The sequence below is a fragment of the Kogia breviceps genome, chromosome 12, assembly GCF_026419965.1.
Source record: "Kogia breviceps isolate mKogBre1 chromosome 12, mKogBre1 haplotype 1, whole genome shotgun sequence".
Classification (NCBI taxonomy): Eukaryota; Metazoa; Chordata; class Mammalia; order Artiodactyla; family Physeteridae; genus Kogia; species Kogia breviceps.
The window spans coordinates 82,840,556-82,859,814 of NC_081321.1; the positions used below are offsets into that span (position 1 = coordinate 82,840,556).

Genomic DNA, 19,259 nt, shown 5'->3' on the forward strand with positions numbered 1-19,259 from the left:
GCCTCTCCCGTTGCGGAGCTCAGGCTCCGGACGCACAGACCCAGTGGCCATGGCTCACAGGCCCAGCTGCTCCGCGGCATGTGGGATCCTCCCGGACCGGGGCACGAACCCGTGTCCCCTGCATCAGCAGGCGGATTCTCGACCACTGCATCACCAGGGAAGCCCCCCATACCATTTGTTTTAAACATCTTTTCTGGAGTATAATTGCTTTACATTATTGTGTTAGTTTCTGCCAAAGTGAATCAGCTATACGTATACTTATATCCCCATATCCCCTCCCTCTTGCATCTCCCTCCCTGCCACCCTCCCTATCCCACCCCCTCTAGGTGGTCACAAAGCACCGAGCTGATCTCCCTGTGCTTTGCAGCTGCTTCCCACTAACTCTCTATTTTACATTTGGTAGTGTATATATGTTAATGCCACTCTCTCACTTCCCATACCATTTTAATCGGGTTGCCCTTACCTGACTTTTCTACTAAGCTTCTTGAAGGATCATGATTTTTTTTTTTTTGCCTTTATCTGTCCAGTACCTGACAGAGTCAATAAATGTATATTGACTGAATAAATAGGTGAGTGAATGAATTTACTTGGCATTGATATTCGAAATTGACATTGAAATGCCATTTTTTAAAGAGTAAATATAGTATTTTTAAGCAAGTGCTCTCTTTTTGAGACCCAATAGGACAAAAGACCACATGCCATACTGTTCATTTTGGGAGATGGTATCAGTTATCTAGTAAGATGTAACAAGCCACCCCAAAACTTAATGGCTTAAAATATAATGATTTATTATTTCTTATAATTCTGTGGGTTGGCTAGGTGGCTCTTTACTGGTTTTTCCTGGACTCAGTCACATAACTGATACCAAATAGAGGGTCAAGTAGGTCTCACTCTCATGACTGGGGCCTTGATGCTGGCTGTCAATGGCGCTAATGGGAACGGCCCAGTCTCTTTCTCCAAGAGTACTTCATTCCTGGCTTCTTCCTGGCATGATGGTCTCAAGACATCATTCCAAGAGGGTGAAAGCAGAAGTCACAAGGTTCTCTTGAGGTTTACCTTCAGAAGTAGAACAATTCTATTGGTCAAGGCAAGACATCATAACAGCTCGTTCAAGGGTGGGAAAATAGACTTTCCTTACTTATGAGAGGGATTGCAACGTCAGCTTTTAGTTTGAGGTGGCATTGCTCTCACTAAAGCAATTTGCTGAAATACTTGTGGATTTCTTAGGAGTCCTTCTGGGACTCACTCCATGCCTGGAAACTTATATCCATAATTTTTGTTTGTTTGTTTGAGACAGACTTTCTACTTTGGACGTGTTAAACTACTGCGAAATAATGCTGTGAGATAATGCCCCGACATTCTTAGAAGTTCTTTTACCTGGATGAGAGGGTCTCCTAGGTACCTCCTTACTTTTTGTGAGCTCTTAGCAAAGGATCTTACAGCCGCACCCATGATTTGATATTTACCATGGAGTCACTTCTTACTTCAAGACTCTTATGCCAGATGGTGACACCAAAAATGCAAAACAGTCTTATTTTTTGACCCAGCACATCCTGGACCTTTCATATTTACTCCAAATTCTGCTTTCAAAATGAACAGCTCCTTCCAAAATCCATCTTTCTCTTCTTTAGAGTATCATGAACAGCTAAAAATACCACCTGACACATTCACCATACTACTTGGAAATCTCCTTAATCTCAAACTGAGCCACAGAGTTACCAGGAGTTCAGTCGGAAAGAGGCTCTGCCATTCCGGAAACCAAACCAAACCAGAGAGAAACAAACAAACGAACAAAAACCCACAGGTTCATTAGGAAATTTTGTATCTTCCAAGTTACCACATGTTGGACAGTTTTGCCAATTGTTTTGTGACTGCAAAATATGACCCATTCCTTTTCCAGCTTCCTAGAGTGATTTCCTCACTACTCTTCCAATTTTCACTATCAGTGTCCTCACTGCCCTTCCAGGCTCTGCCCACCTCCCAACCCCCAAGCCAAAGCCATATGTTTTAGCCTCCTTTAAAAAAATTTTTTTAAACAGCATCCCCCTTCTAAGTGCCAATTTCTGTAGCAATTATTTATTTCTTTGTAACAGCTACCGCAAAGCTTAGTGAGTTAAAAGAGTAATGATTCATTAATTCTCATATTTCTGTGAGTCAGCAGATCAATTCCTCTGCTGGTTTTGCCTGGGCTCACTCATGGGACTCTTTCTGATGGACGATCAAATAGAACAGAAGGTCCAAGGTGGACTCACTCATGTCTGGAGTCTTGGTGTGGCTGTCAACTGGGACAGTTTGGGTAGCTGACTTCTCTCTTCATTAGGTTTTATATCTGGGACATCTAGTTGTATTGATTTTTTTTTCCCTAACTGTGTTATTTTAATAAATATCTCATGGATGAGTTTGAAGTTTAAAAAAAAAAAAAATGCTGCCCTGAGACTGTCATTGTAGTGTGACAGTCTCAGGGCAGCATTCCTAGACTGAGAGAACAGAAGCTGCAAGGCCTCTTAAGGCTTAGCTCAGAAGTCTCACAACATCACTTCCACCATTCTTCCTTGACCAGTGGTCAAGGAAGTCACCAGACCAGTTCAAGGGCTGGGGAAATAGCCTTCACCTATCTATGGGTAGTGGCAAACTCTCATTGCAAAAGGGCACGTGGAATGGAAGAAGTTGTGGTGGCTGCTTTTGCAAATAACAAATAATTTATGTAAATAACAGTCATAAAATTTCAGAAGATCTAATGAATTATTTGAAAAAAGATGACAGGTCAGTCATGGAGAAAGTATAACTTCTTCCAAATTCTTGACCATTTTGACTACAGCAGATAATGGGGAAAAACTTTCCTGACTGTGAAGAGTGAATGTTAAGAAGATAAAAAAAACTATTCCTGGTAGTTCTCAAGGAAGAGAAATTAACAAAAGGAGATTTGGGAGGATTGTTAAAACTATTTCCTGGGTGGTCAATTCACTTATAAAATGTACGGGGCTCACTGCTTAAGAGATTTCCAACAAGAATAAATTCAGTTCACTAATTAGGGCTACACTGTGGGGAAGCAGCCTTAGTTGTCAGGTTTTTTGTGTGATTAAGAAAAATAATAGGGCTTCCCTGGTGGCGCAGTGGTTGAGAGTCCACCTGCCGATGCTGGGGACACGGGTTCGTGCCCCGGTCCGGGAAGATCCCACATGCCGCGGAGCGGCTGGACCCATGAGCCATGGCTGCTGAGCCTGCGCGTCCGGAGCCTGTGCTCCGCAATGGGAGAGGCCACAACAGTGAGAGGCCCGTGTACCACAAAAAAAAAAAAAAAAAAAAAAGTCCTTCTTCAGCTCTTATGTGTGCTGTCCTTCTACATCTCTATTTACTATTGATCCTATGGCTAAACAAGACTGATTCTAAAAATGGGTATCTAGTAAAGTATATTATCCATTCATTCATTCATTCATTTATGTATTTAGTTATTCATTCATCCATTTATTCATTCGATCAATAAGTATTAACTCTGTATCTAATATGACTTGGCAGTGGGCTAGGAAATGGAGATCCAGAGTGAGCTCTCCTGGAGCTGATGGTCCAACGCGGAGACAGACAGCCAAATCACCAAAAAGACAAAGGGAGAATTACAACCGGACACACACTCAAAGAGGTGCCCAGTGCTATGAAAGTCTTGCTGGAGTCTTGACTGCTAGTGCTAGTCAGGAAGGCTGAGAAGCAAAGGGGACTTGAGTGAGACAAATGAGTTGCCTAGGGTACAACATGTAAGGAGCCCTTACTTTCAGGTTCATGGCCCTGGGGGCCTCTACTGCAAGTGCTTCTTTTACATCTAGTTAAAACTAAAGGTCAGCCACTCTTTGTGCCCCATTGTGTAACCTCCAGAGCACAGAAGCACAAAAAGCTGCAGAGGTCTGTTGGGTTAAAAGCATTTTTATTGTACGTCACCTGAAGGAAGTATACCTTTAAATGGAGACTTCAGAAACAGCAAAAGAAGTTTGAAAAGAAACAAAATAATATAACAGGCAAACCCAGGAGAGTCTTACTTAATTGTGCATGTGATCAGCTAATGTTGAAATGCTTTAGGCAGACATGACCTTGCAGAAATGCCAATTCACCCTCACTAGGCATTGGTGAGCAGTTAGTGACAGTCTCAGTGGGAGCGTTGTGTGTGAGAAAGCATGAATTTAGAGTTAGATGGTGGGTTTACATCCCTACTCTGCTTCTTACTAGTGGCGTGACCTTGGAAAAGTTGCTTAATCTCTTTGAGCCTCAGTTTTCTCATTTATAATGTGTGTATATTAATACCTGCTTAGTTTATTATAGATTAGATGAGATAACATAGCATGAAAGCTGCCACATAGTAAGCACTCATAAAATGGTAGATATTATTTTCATCTATCTCCACAAAAAATGTAAAGTTTACTATAATAGCAGTAAAGGCCATCTAGTTTCTATAGGGCGCCACCCTCAGAATAATGTGATCACAATGACCATATTGTTTGGAGGACATCATGTCTGACATGGTCACTACTGGCCACACGTTGTCCTTTAAATCTCTCTGCACTTCGGAAAGGATCTATTTTCTTAAATCTGTATTTTTGCCCTGTAAAGAATTATTGGGTTGGCCAAAAATTTCACGACATCGTACAGAAAATCCAAATGAACTCTTTGGCCAACCCGATACTTCAGTTTGATTGCTTCTGGGAAGACCAAATCCCTGGAAAGATAAAACCTTTTGTTCTAGAGCTCCTTTCTCTTTTCCCTTAGAAACACTTTTCCAGCCTTGGGCTGAATCCGGGGCTTCCCCTGGGCATGAAATTATGATGGCTAGAAAAAGTTTACTTTTTTCCTGCCCTTTATGTATGGACTACATAGATATCCACCAAACGTATGCTTTGCCACCAACAACTGGGTTCATCTGAGAAAAATGTCGCCAAGAATGGTGACTTTGGGTGTGGAGAGTTCATAGGGTACCAGCACAAGTAACTGGTTTTTATCTTCATCTTCTGAGAGCTGAGATTCTTCAAAATCAGAGTCAAGGCTATTTAATTGGAGCAAGGTCTTTCCAAGGTCTCTCGCAAATGGTTTGTGCTAAATCAGAGGAACTCCATACACCATGAACTCCCTGTGACACACAGTATCTAAACAAGTACAAATTGATAACCAGAGAGTAGGAGTCCAAGCTACCAGTCACTCTGTGTCTTATCACATTAAAAACAAACAGTGCTTACCACTTCTGAAATTAATCCTAGGTCTTAAGTTAAGGCTTACATTACACCATAGACAAATAAACATAAAGTAAAATAAACATTTTGTCCCTGCTTCCACCCATACTCAAGGCTTAAACTTCATATCATCAGCCTGCTTTCTCTCCTGCCTCCTCCTCTCTGTGTACTGTATTCAGGTCTCTTCCTTTCCATCTCTACAGAAACCACCCTGCTATGCACCTAATCGTCTCACTTCCTGAATGAGAATTTCCTGAATCTTCCTCCTCTTTCACTGCTTGCCCTCCTCATCCTGCCTTCTCGTAAGAGCAATCTTCTTGAACATAGATTTTATTGTGCCACTCAAAATTTCCAACGGCACCTCACTGACCACAGTATGAGTCCCCAGACATTTTATGGAAAGGAATTACTTCCTCTCCAAAGCCTCAAGAGTGTGTGTATGTGTGTGTGTGTGTGTGTGTGTGTGTGTAAGAGTATGGAAGAAACAGAATCCCTGTAGGAGTTTGCCTATCTTTATAGATGAGGAACATTTTCACATATAGAATTTCATTCAATCTTTTTTATTATGAAATACTTCCAACACGCAAAACTGAGTAATATCATCAGCTTCATTGTAATTACCCCCTAGTTTAAGGAGAACATTACAGATGCTATGGAAATTCCCTGTGTACCCGCCCAGTCATTCTGGACCACTGTTCTGAATGTGGGTTCAACACTTCCATGCATGTCTCTATAGGTTAGACAGGGATCACCAGCTTTTTAAAAAAAAAAAAAAAAAATATTTATTTATTTAATTTATTTTAGGCTGTGTCGGGATTTAGTTGCTGCACGCGGGATCTAGGTTGAGGCATGCGGGATCTTTCGTTGCGGTGCGCGGGCTTCTCTCTAGTTGTGGTGCGTAGGTTTTCTCTAGTTGTAGCACACAGACTCCAGGGCGCGTGGGCTCTGTAGCTGTGGTGCGCGGGCTTAGTTGCCAAGCGGCATGTGGGATCTTAGTTCCCTGGCCAGGGACCGAACCCCCGTCCCCTGCATTGGAAGGCAGATTCTTTACCACTGGACCACCAGGGAAGTCCCACAAGCTTTTTCTATAAAGGCCACAGAGTGAACATTTTAGGCTTTGCAGACCACGTGGACTGTGTTGCAACTACCTAACTCTGCCTTTGCTGTGTGAAAACAGCCATAGACAATATGTAAACAAAAGGGCAAATTTGGTCCTGGGTGGGCTGGATTTGGCCTGTGGATCATAGTTTGCTGACCGTTGCACTAGGGTATCAGTAGTGATATGTAGCATTGTTTTGCATATCTTTAAATTTATATACATTTTATCAAACTCTCTGTATTATTCTGCAACCTGATTCTTTTGCTCAATATGAAGTTTCTCAGTTTATCCATATGAATACTTAGTTCATTCATTTTAAGTGCTGTATAGCACTTAACGAAAATAATATACTTACAGCGTAATGCATATATTGTTTCTTTATTGTACCCAACCTCTTGTTGATTGACGTTTATGATGTTTCCAGCTTTTTACTATTGGAAACAATGCAGTAAAAATTTAGTACATGTCACCCTATATATACGAACGCTTATGAAGTGTTACCTTTTAATCTTTATAGCAGTCCTATTATTTAGATTTTTAAACATGCAGCTGAGGCTCAGGGTATAATATGGGGGCAGGGTGTTAAGTGAATAGTTGCAGGTCATACGTGAAGCTATGAAAGGTCAGCACTGGTTCTCCATTCTAATGTTCCTTTTTTAAAAAAAATTTTATTGAAGTATAGTTGATTTACAATGTTGTGTTAATTTCTTCTGTACAGCAAAGTGACTCAGTTACACACACACACACACACACACACACACACATATTCTTTTTCATATTCTTTTCCATTATGGTTTGTCACAGGATATTGAATATAGTTCCCTGTGCTGTACAGTAGGACCTTGTTGTTAATTGATTCTATATAGATAGTTTGCCTCTGCTAATCCCCAATTCCCATTACTTCCCTCTCCTTTCTAATCTTCTCATGCTTCATTGCCCCCCGGCCCCAAATTTTTCTTTGGCCGCACCATGTGACACGTGGGATCTTAATTCCGCGATCAGGGATTGAACCTGCACCTCCTGCATTGGAAATGTGGAGTCTTAACCACTGGACCACCAGGGAAGTCCCATGCTTCATCCCCCTTGAAATCCGTACTAGATCACAGCTATTATTTCTGTGTATGCATAACACTGCTAACTGTGATAGGGGGTAAAAAAGTAATGTAAGCTATGATTCCTGCCTTCGAGGAGTTTACAATATAGTGGAGAAGACAACAGATGAAGTTAAATCATTAATGACCACATGAGGAGGGGGAAGATAAATGACAGGGGATGCATCCATGGAGAAGTTGGGAAATAAATGGAAAAAAAATCTACAAAATTGAGAGTTATAAAAATACATTTGAATAAATGGAGACATACCTTGCCCCTGAAAGGCAAAACTGAATGTTATAAAGATATAAATCTTCCTGCCTAAATATATAGGGGTTTGGTACCATATCAAACTCCCCAAGAAACTTTTTTTTTAAAAATGTGATACAAGATGCGATAGTTTATCACAGAGAGTGAGAAGGTGAGAATACCTTAGAAAATGTTGGTAAAGAATGAACAATAACAGGAAAACATGGTGTTGGAACAGATGTAACTGTATGATCAATGGAAAACTAAATTCAGTCTCAATAAAAGAAAAATTATAAATCAATGGGAAAGGGGTAAAGTACTCAACAAGCAATTCTGACAAAATTCACCCTGTACTAAAAACTAAAAATAAAAAGCAATAAAAATAAGCTTAAAAAAATCTAATATATTTAACTACATACAATGCAAATCTTTTCAAGTAAAGATAATTAAAAGACAAATGAAAATGTTTGTAGTAAATATACCAGAATGCTAATACATTCAATATACAAAGAACTCCTCTAAGTCAATTTAAAAAAAAAGAACACTTCCATAGAAAAATGGCAAAGGACATAAAAAATGGAAAGAAACTATCACATATAGACAATATAAATTTTTTTTTCAATTTCACTCATATTCAAGGAAATGCAATTTAATACAGTGAGATAGGATTTATCACTGGCAAATTAGAAAAGATTGTTGAAAGTGGGAGTAGGTAACGCCAATGAAGTTGTGGTGAGACAGGCATTCTTATCCACTGCTGGTGGGAGTGTAAATTGGAGCAAAATTACAGAATGCCACCTGGCATTTTGTAAATGCTTTTCTGTATTGTCTGAATTTTCTGCAATGACCCTTTTATTTTAAAAATACTTTCATTTGGAAAAGAAATTTTAATAAATTTTCAGGAAAACAGCGCAGGAAGTTAGAGAAGGTATTTTTCTTTATCTGCTCTGATTCCAAACTTAATACTTTGTGTGTTAACACATACATGAATTCACCTGAATAGAAATGATGACTTCCTGCTAGCTGGGCTTTTATTACTAACTCCAGAGAATTCTTAGGCTCTCTGTCTGCAGTTGCTCAAAGTTCATTATTTAATCAGAACCTTTATTTGTATTTCTAAAAAGCTGTTCTTCCCCTAGTGCGTGTGCTCTGCCAGCGCTGGCTAGGGCTGTTGCCCAACAATCCTGTCTTCTGTCTGAACGCTCTTTCCTCCATACCAAACTGCTTTCTCCACTCGTGCTGTGGCATGGGAGAGAGTGAACCACCCTATTTGTAGAGAAAGTCTAATAAGCATTAATAATAATAGCAAATAATAAACTTAATCCAGAAAAATTTTTATCTAAACACTTAAAATCTTAAAGTCATTAGAAATTTTTAAAATCCAAATTTATATACAAAATTTAGTCATAGAAAAGTATGATAGAATGATCAATAATAGACATTCAACCATTAAAATGTGCTATATTAGGGTAAAATTCTGCAGTGAAGTAGAATGAAATGGGAACTCAAAAAAGGACAGGAATGGTTAAAAATTTTTCCAAATTTGAAAGAACATTTTCTTGTATTTCTTAGAAGGATGAAGAAGGATATTAAGTTGCTGTGGTATTTAGATTTAATTAAATAGATCTGAGTAATGTAATGCTATGTAAAAATACCAATTTTTGCAATATGTCAGAAATTATGTTTTTTGCAACTATTTTATTTTTCAGTGAAAAACTTTAGATGTCAACCCAAAAATGTGTTGAGGGAGCATAGTGTTTTTTAAAACTTCGTTTAGGGGGAAAATGAAAAAAATTCAAAGGCCACTAGAGTAGAGAATACCCATTGCTTATTCTGAACCTATAAAATGACTCCTTATATGAAAGGGAGAATTCAAATGGGGAAAAAAGACTCCAAAGCTAAGACCTTCCTTAGAACTTTCAGGGAGTTATTCTTCTACTGCATTTCTTCCCCTAAAAAGAGGGTGAAGAGTATTAGAGAAAGGACACAGAAGTAACCCTCATGAAAGAAATAACATAAGTGGAAACACTTGCCAAAAGCTTGGGTCATAGTAGGTGCTCATTTAAATCACTGAAGGCAATTAAGGCTAAAGCTGCCAAACCCACGAAGGAGCTGTTAAGAGGTAAAGAAGACCCTACTGTCATGAGATGTATATAATTAAGTTGATTTACATCTCCAAGGTACTCATTACAGTTATTCATAGTTTACCTATGATGTTACTTTGATTATTTTTTAAAAATTTCTTCTGTTATTTGTTTAAGGCAGGAATTAAACTTTTTCTGCAAAGGGCTAGATGGTAAATCTCAGCTTTGTGGGTCATACAGTGCGTGTTTCAACTACTCAACTCTGCCACTGAGAAAGAAGCCATAGATAGTCCAGAAACAAATGGATGTGGCTGTGGGCCAATAAAATTTTATTTATAAACACTTAAATGTGAGTTTCATGTAACTTTCACATGTCATGAAATGTTTTTCTTCTGATTTTTTTCCCAACTATTTGAAAATGTAAAACCATTCTTAGCTCACAGACTTTACAAAACCAGGTGGTGGGCCAGCTTTGGCCTGCGGGCAATAGTGTGCCAGACTCCAGTTTAAGGTATGGGGCCCTCTATGCTAAGAGAGAGCGTAGTAGCAGAAGGAAACACAAGAAACCAGCTATGGCGGTTGGTAAGGGAAGTGCATGACAGAGCTAAAAGGAAGACTTATTTTTCAGTGTACTGTTTGAATTGCTTACCATGTGCTTGTGTTACCATTTCAAAAATGAAAGAGTTTCCTTTTTATTAAATCCCTTCAGGAATCATAAACCAACAGACCTGATTTGAGCAGACTTGGTCAACTGTCTGGGTTCTGGAGGTCTTTGTGTTATTGGCTAAGCAGGGGCACCCATGTAGTGGATCTCCAACCAGGGGTAGTAACCCAAATGACGCAGAATTAGGAGAACTGGACTTTCATTCAGGTGATAAACTGGCAAATTTTGTCCCTTTTGCTAATAGGAGAATTAAATCCTAGTCTTGTGCCGTTTCTCCAGGAAGAGCATGCCAACCATCAGAGAGTTTGGCAGAACTAAGCAGTAGAAACAATTAATACAGATCATTTGATTGAGCCAATATTTCTTAGGGGCCTATTGTGTGCCAGGTACTTGAATTAAAGATGCCAAGTTTATATGAATATATAGAGGAAAATATAAGAATCCAGAATGAAAATGAGCATACATGGAAAATATTAGAGAGTTGTAATGTGCTGTGGAAGTATGGGGGAGCTTGGTGACTAGGATGGAAAGTTAAAAAAGACAAATGTGAGAAAAAGCACAGCGGGAAACCCAAAGTAAGAGTCACAGAGCTGAAATCTCCTATTGTTTTTTAAAGACCAGAGCAAATGGGTCTTAAATGACAGAGGGTAACTTCGGATTGAATATTATAACTTTGGATTGAATTGAAGAATTCCTGACTTTGCTCATTTGTGGATTCCTGGAAATTATTATTATGGGAAACTGTTGAATTTTCTACTCCAAAGATAAGGGTAACTATTTAAAACAATAATTGCCTGAATCTGGGGGAGCTTTTCAACCTACTTATTATATGATATGCAGACACATATACACAATTGTTGTACATAATTCATATATGTATTAAAATATACACATTGAATAGATACCTATACAATTCATATGCACATCGTGAAAGTTGAATTTCCCTAATTCTCAGCTAGCTTATGAGTATGAATGAGGTCCCATCAATAGTGACACCTGAACTTTTACTGGCTTATTCCTCAGGACCTCCAGTTCCCTATCAGAGGCCTCCTCCCCCTGCAGGTATTTCAGGAATGCCCTGGGGTCTCTTTATGTTTTTTCATAATCAGGTCTACTCTGGCCACTTCTTCCACTACTTTTTTGGGTCCATGGCGGGAGAGCAGTTCCCAACCAGTGGTCACGGTTTCTCTGCTGGGCACATCTCCACAGGTTATGGTGATACCTGGCGTGGTACTGCTGTCTCACAATTGCTGCAGAAAGGCCTGGAGTCCTCTTGGAGTCAAAGCTTCACTGTGATACATGGCAGAGTTGTTTGAGGGTGAGGGTGGAGTTGAAATGAGCTCTCTCCTACTTGTTGCATTCTTTTGGAAGATCTATCTTACACTTCAGTACTTCCAGACTCGTATTTATTTATAGCCCTTTCCCTTCTCACCTCAGGGTGGCAAGAAGGCCTCTTGAATCTAGTTTGGCTTGGTCAAACACTGTACTACATTGAGAATTACACATTCCTCTAAGGACTGAGGCTTTACTTTGAGGTGAAGATCATGGTTCCTGGTTCCTTCTGACTTGAGGATGGGTTTTCTCCTAACAAGCCCCTTGGCTTACTGGACAGTAGACTTTGGTAGGGCCAGGCCATTGGTTCCCAGATGGACCCAGATATGTCTGCATTCCCACAGTGGACACAGCTTGTATCGTTTCACAGGAGCTGCTCTCTCTCTCTCATTTCTTCAACTTCTCTGGTGTATTCTAGATGTGACCTAGTATTGCCTACCTTTAAAAATTGCCCTCAAAACCACACTTTCCTCCAGCTACTTCTCTACCTCAACTCCTTTTCACACACAGCCTCTCCGCATTAGAGCATCCTCATCTTTGCCTTCATCGACAGCTTTCAAGTTAATACGTAATCATCTATGTATTCCTGTGATTGTTTTTTAATGTCTTTATTCCTCATTAAGCTTGATGTCATAGATTTTGGATGATTTTTTTTCCTTTAACCATTTTATTTCCAAAGATCCAACACAGAGGTTAGTTCAGAATAAGTCCTCAATAAATATTTGTTGATTGAAAACATGAATAAATGAATGAACACAGCAAATGTAGTCTGGTGGACTACTTTACCATCAGCCAGATGTCTGCTTGAGCTGTCACTTCTGCTTGAGCTGGAATATTTTGCTGAGTGAGGGAGAAAGAAATAGAGACATGAATAGTAGGGAAGTACTAATGAAATAAATATTTGTCCAACAAAAACCCTGTATTCTCTTTCTGAGTAGCAAGTATAAGTAGGTATTTGTAAACGAAATGATTTCTTGGTGGAGATAGGATGAAAGGTTTAAAAAATCATCCTCAGAAAACAGCCTTGGAAAAAAGTTCTGATAGCATACATTTTCATTATTCAAATTTTCTCATTACTTTTTCAGGGAGGTAGGAGACATTGGAAGGAAGGAAGGAAGAAAGAAAGAAAACAAGACCTAGAGATACAGCTAGAAGTGAACACTGCATCTCTTGGATTTTTGGATGCATTCTGGACATATCCTCAGGATGAAACTTCAGACATTTTGGTGAGATTTACCACTTTTTTTTTTTACCATAACTTCTTTTACCCTAGATAAATATATGATCAACGTAGACCATGAGAGTGAAAATGCAAGCCCCTGAAATTTTCTCTAAAAGGTGAAATTAAAGATGATCTTGGGTGAACACTTTTTGAATTTTTTATCTGCTAATATGATGCCTACTCGACTAAAGAAAGAAGGAAGGAAGGAAGTTGTCTTGAACCACTTTTGTGTCTTTGCAAAGACCTGTTCAACTTTAGAATAAAATTTAAGATAATAAATCATCAATTCATCCCATTTTAATCAAGGCTTTTATATCTGTTTCTGGTTTTTCTACATGTAAAAGAAATAAAGACATAACTAAAACATCATCATATCTTGCCCAAATCTCCCAAGTGCTGAAACAAATGAAAACATATGGTGTTTTCCCAGATAAATTAGAGAGTATCTATTCTGAAAGCATATATCTTAGATATTTGTAAGTCCAAATGAGGTGTAAAAATGGTAAATGTTGAGGAAAGATATGTACAGAAAAGCTATGATAAAATGTCTACAAAGGGAGCCATATGTGCTTTTTAAAATTAGCTTGCTTTCTCTCTCCCTCTCTTTCATAATCACCTCCTTACCCTCCCCAAACACTCTATGTATTTATTTACCTTTCAGGGGATTTTTTTGAAGACCACCATAACGAAGAGACATTCTCAAACAGAAAAGTTTGGATGGGATCGAAAATGAATCTCATTGAACACTCCCACTTACCTGCCACAGATGAATTTTCTCTTTCTGACAATTTATTTGGTAAGTTGTCAAGTTCATTTGAATATTAGTAAAAACAAACTGCAGTTTGGACATACATAAGAAAAAAAACCTGACTAAGTCCAACAGAGAGTGCAGAAAATTTTTTTGTTCCAAGTACTCAATAGATGTTAGCTACTATGCAAAGTTAGAGGTAAATCGGACCTTGGATTCATTGAACCTAATGGTCTTCTTTTTTATAGATGAGGACTGCAAGACTCAGGGAGCTTTGTGACTTGTCCAAGGCCATGAGGCTAGATAATTAACAGAGCTGGGAGTAGAAATGCATTCCTGTTCTAGGGCTAATTCTAATATTATTATAGCCTGTACTAAATTCTGAAATCATGATTCTTATGGTTTAATATTATACCTATTAAAGTCTGAGGTTACTTAGGTTATAGCTCTGCAATAGATTTCATTTCCACCATTCTTCTGGTGCTGGGGGAAATATGGCACAGTGTCAGGATTAGTCATTTAAGCTGTACTGAGGACAAATTGTACTAAGTTGTTTTCAGTAGATCTGTAACTAGATGATACCATAAAATGATCTATTGCTCCACTTCATGCATTTATAAAATAACACCTCATTATAAAGAGTCTGAGGGGCTTCCCTGGTGGCGCAGTGGTTGAGAGTCCGCCTGCCGATGCAGGAGACACGGGTTCGTGCCCCGGTCCGGGAGGATCCCACATGCCGTGGAGCGGCTGGGCCCGTGAGCCATGGCCGCTGAGCCTGCGCGTCAGGAGCCTGTGCTCCACAACGGGAGAGGCCACAACAGTGAGAGGCCCAAGTAACTCCAAAAAAAAAAAAAAAGAGTCTGAATTGAGAATATCAGCAAAATGCCGGCAGGGGCAATATTTTGGGTGGGGCAGGGCAGCTTTCTGCCACTCTTAAAATAATTCCCTTTTGCATTATAACTCTGCTGGGAGGCTTGGGTGCTCCCAGTTTTTCACTCTATATTAATATATCAACCATGATTGATGATGATAGTGAAAATGCAAACACTTGAAATTCACAAAATTCAATGTGTTAAGGCACGATCCCCTATTTGGTTGCAGAAATCCCTGGGAGACATTAATCAATAGCTTATACGGGGGCTTCCCTGGTGGCACAGTGGTTGAGAGTCCGCCTGCCGATGCGGGGGACATGGGTTCGTGCCCCGGTCCGGGAAGATCCCACGTGCTGCAGAGCGGCTGGGCCCGTGAGCCATGGCCGCTGAGCCTGTGCGTCCGGAGCCTGTGCTCCGCAGCGGGAGAGGCCACAACAGTGAGAGGCCCATGTACTACACACATACAAAAAAAAAAAAAAAAAAAAAAAAAATAGCTTATATGATTACCTACCAGTCATTAGCTTTAGTGTGCAATGGTTTATCAGGTCATTTCCAAGGAGGGGTCATTATTTTATTATCTATTTACATGTCTACCAGCCACCATTCAGTATAAGAGTATCTAAGGACAGACAGTGACTGTATTTTATTAATCCTAGTATGTACTTGATAAATAAGAATCAAATAATAAATAATAGAGAGAAGGAGAAAAGAGGGTTAGGGGAAAAAGAGATGTTTATCAGTAACTCTCAGAGACATCAAAGGCAGCAGTTATTATTTATGCAATGATAGTTTTCAGACATACTTGCTACATCTTATTGCTTCCAGTTGGCTTCTCTTCATCCTGTGGATACAGTCAGTGGCAGTGAGACACCTACCTCCATGTCTGGACACTTGACCATTTGTTTCTGACCTACCCTTCTATGGGTCCTTAAAAAAATCAACGTATGGACATCTTTATAATTTGTGATCTACCCATCAGAACTCATAGGATGATTAGGACTGTAGGTGCATATCACAGACTAAAGAAAATTACACTTGAGATGATTTTTTTCAAATATAAACTCCATTTCCTGCTCTGAAATTTTACGACTGCATGTTAAGATCTCCAAATCTAAACTCTGGTGTCATCATTATTAAACAAATCCATTCAGCTCTAATTTGTATATACATCAGGAGGAAAGGGTAAGATCTTTCTTACAAACTAGCCCACTTTAAGCAAGCCCATCAGGTTGAAAGTTGACCTCAGTTGTCATGAGGTGAAGAAGATGTGAGTAGATAGAGAAAAAATCGTGAAGGAGCTGTCAAGTTAGAAGCATCTGAAAATGATTGCTAAGGAAGCACCGTGGTTCATGCTTTCTTTCAGTGGTGCTCTTGCCTCATCCCTCCTTTGCTGGACCACAATCTTATACAGTTTCCTAACACTTCTTTTAAGGTTTCTTAGAATATATAGCACAAGATGCATAAACTGCAATGCACAGCTGTTATTCCCAGCTGGAGCAGTTTCCTCAAATCTTCATCTGGTCCACCTCTCTTGGGAAACTAATCAGAGCCATGTGACCACTGGGACTCGTTTTCCTCTTCCCCATTAAGTTCTAGAGCCAGGTCTAAGCATTTGTTTCTCCACGCCTCTTTCCCCCAGGGGAAAACATATCTGCGCTAAAGGTCCACCAAAGGGGAGGACAAAGAGCATATTGACCCCTTTATCCTCCTACCCATCTTCTTTTATGTCCTGATGACACTGATGGATTCGATGGACCTCCCACCCTGAGCTTAGGGTACGGAGCACCAGGGAAAGGACTGTGGCTCATGGATGAGTAGCCCACGGTGCCTAACTCACCACTCCTAGATCTTGAGATGTGCCCGAGCTTCAGAAGTGTTAACTCATGGGCTCAATTAGACAGAGAGCTGCACTCTTTTCCAGTGGTCTAACTGTAATCAAAAACAGCCATCATGTTGTTATAACAAGGGCAAGTGAGGTTTACTGTATTGTATATGGCTGGCTATAATTTCTTCCAACCAAACATTGAACACTGACCATATGCTGGATATTGGAATAAAGTAGGGAAGAAGACAGGAAAAGAAACAGGCAAAGGAATGAGTAAATGAAATAATATCAGGTAGTGGTAAACGCTATGGAAACAACAAAACAGGGTGATGTCACAGTGACTGGAAGAATGAGGCTGCTCTAACTGGTGTGGTCAGGGGAGGCCTCTGGGGAGTTGACAACTGAGCTGAGAAAGACAGAGCCAAAGAGAACATTCTAGGTGGAAGACATAGCAAATGCAAAGGCCCAAAGCCTAGAATGACTTGGAAGGGCCTTGTCTTCTCGTTTTTATTTAGGCAAGTTGAAAGAGTCTAGAGAACTGGCTCTGGACCCCATATTTCCATTAATCAGTGCTGGTAAATGGAGATTATTAGGCTGGAAATTCTAGGACAACCTAGAATTCGCATTTGAGGCCACAAATTGCTACAGTTTTCGTGTCAGGAAGGGGTGACTTGGACCCAGTGGTACTCACCTGACATGACATGACTTTCAAGGTGGTCCTGGCCAGGGTCCCCCTTCCTGCAGGTGACTCTAACGGCCATAATTAAATCCCAAGACACTGGGATTTAATTTATAAGACATTGAGAAGGTGACATAAAGATTACTCAACGAATACTGATGGCACTCACTAATGGGCAGTGGAGACACTAATGACCTCTTGAGTGAGACCTTTCAGCTGCTTCTAGAGAGGGCTGTGGACCCCTCACTCTCTAAAGGCTTTGCTCAAGAAGGGGAAGCATCTCCACCCGTATAAATGGTTACCCTGTAAAGCAGAGTCGGAGGCAACGACTTGTGTGCAGGCAGTTTACGTGAGAGGTCATCCCAGGCAGCAGAAGCAAAGGACTGGGGTGATGAGACAGGGAAGGAGGGAAAACCAAGACGAGATGAATTATGGAGATCGCCGCTGTGGGGAAAGGGAGCTTGATTCCACTGGGAGAAGCAGAGAGAATTGTCCACTGCGGCACTGGGCATGGGGGCGGTTATTAACCGACCTCAGGCTCCCATTGGTTGAGGGTCGCCCTTGGGGGCATTAACTTTCCCGCACTTCTGGGCTGTGCTTCTGCTGCCCCCGATGGGATCAAGCCAAGTGGTCTCCTGGGGCACTGGAGAAGCTCTGGGAAGAAAGCAAAGGGAGGTGCAGCAGAGTTGCCAACGTGAAGTGAGTCGGAGCTTGCACGTGATTTATCTGCTACAGCTGCAGCTGAAATGAGAGGTGGGTCCAAGGATGGCCATCATCACCAGAGGGGCTGCCACACAGAATTAATGTGATTTCCCCCCAAAATCAATTGGAATGTTTAAAGGAAAGCTAAGCTGGGTGGGGTGGTAGGTGAGGGGAAAAGGTGGAGATTTGCTCTACAGCTCTGTTTTCTTAGGCTGGCCCTTGTAGAAAAGAAGGAAAGAAACTTAGAATAGAATTACAGAGATGGGGCTGGAGTCACCTGGTGAGGTCCTTTAACTTATTCTGCGGCCACACACCCCTAACAAATCCAGATGGGAATCTAGCTCATTGGTAACTCAATCCACATGCAGAACGCAGGATGGAAGGACGTGGTGACCTAAGAGAGACAAGCCTGCTTTCCTTTGGGAGATCCTGAAAGCCAGGAAACCTGGTCAAAGATTAATTTAGTGGGTTAATAAAGACTTCTCTGATGAATGAAGAAGGCAGGGTCTTATGCAATTAGTGCATAATAAAAGGTAATAATGACAAAGTCCACAGCTTCCCATGGTTTAACATAGCAAATAGGTAGAATGTGGCATGTTCATTAAAATCTATGTATCCTTTTAGCAAATTGCGGTTTAAGAACTAAAGGAAAAAAATCACAGAATTTTAAAGACTCAGTAAATAGAAAAGCATTCTAATAATAGCACAGAATAAGCAAGAAAAGGTACAATCTTATGTTCCCATACCAAATGTTTCCAGTACGACGGGTCCAGTTCCTTTAGCTTGGTGATTCTGGGAAACGTACAATGAATGTGAATGGAAATAAGCAATGAGATTGAAAGAAATAAAGTCTCAGAGGCAACTGAGACTCTCTGAACTTCAGTTTTCTCTCCTGTAAAATGGGAATAATAATGACATTCACTTCACAGTTTGTTGGAGGATTGAATGGCTGTGTGGAAAGTGTTCTGTAAATCTCAAGGCATCATACAGCAGTATCGCTACTCCAGGGTTTGAAATGTAGTTGTTATTATTTAAATTGTTAGAATGATAAACACCACTCTACTTATTAAAGGGAGGAAGTTCTGTTAATCTTATCATTGTTGAGTGCTAAGAATTTTCAAGGAGCCAGCAAAAGCCAACAATATGGAACTAAATTTCTGGGTGCTCTAAGAAAACAACACATGTTCTATCTCACCTTGGCATTACAGCATTACTAACAACAGCTAAGGAATCCACGTTTTTGTATAATTTTTATTATCGTTTCTAGTAGTCTTTCCAAAGCCCCATTCTGAATGAGGCCTAGCAAGGGGCAGGAGGGCAGATTCTATAGAACCCTATTCACCCACACTTCATTCCCTTTAGCTGCTTCTCACCACGTTACGCTCTTCTCAGCTGTTGATGCTCATTTTCTCTGAGTAGCTTTATTTTTATTGGAATCTGGTTCTTGCCTATGTCTTTTGCTTAAATTAAAAGAATCTTTC

General features: G+C 40.2%; 1 protein-coding gene across 2 annotated transcripts in view; it reads left to right on the forward strand.

The window, feature by feature from the left end:
• Nucleotides 1-19,259, forward strand: part of NR1H4 (nuclear receptor subfamily 1 group H member 4) — a 75,490-nt gene that overhangs the window by 3,595 nt on the left and 52,636 nt on the right. For both annotated transcript variants that reach the window (XM_059081969.2, XM_067008322.1), the window contains exons 2-3: nt 12,816-12,956; nt 13,614-13,748. In XM_059081969.2, the coding sequence (XP_058937952.1) occupies nt 13,670-13,748 (79 nt within the window). In that variant the 5' untranslated portion in view covers nt 12,816-12,956; nt 13,614-13,669. The remainder of the gene's footprint in view (nt 1-12,815; nt 12,957-13,613; nt 13,749-19,259) is intronic.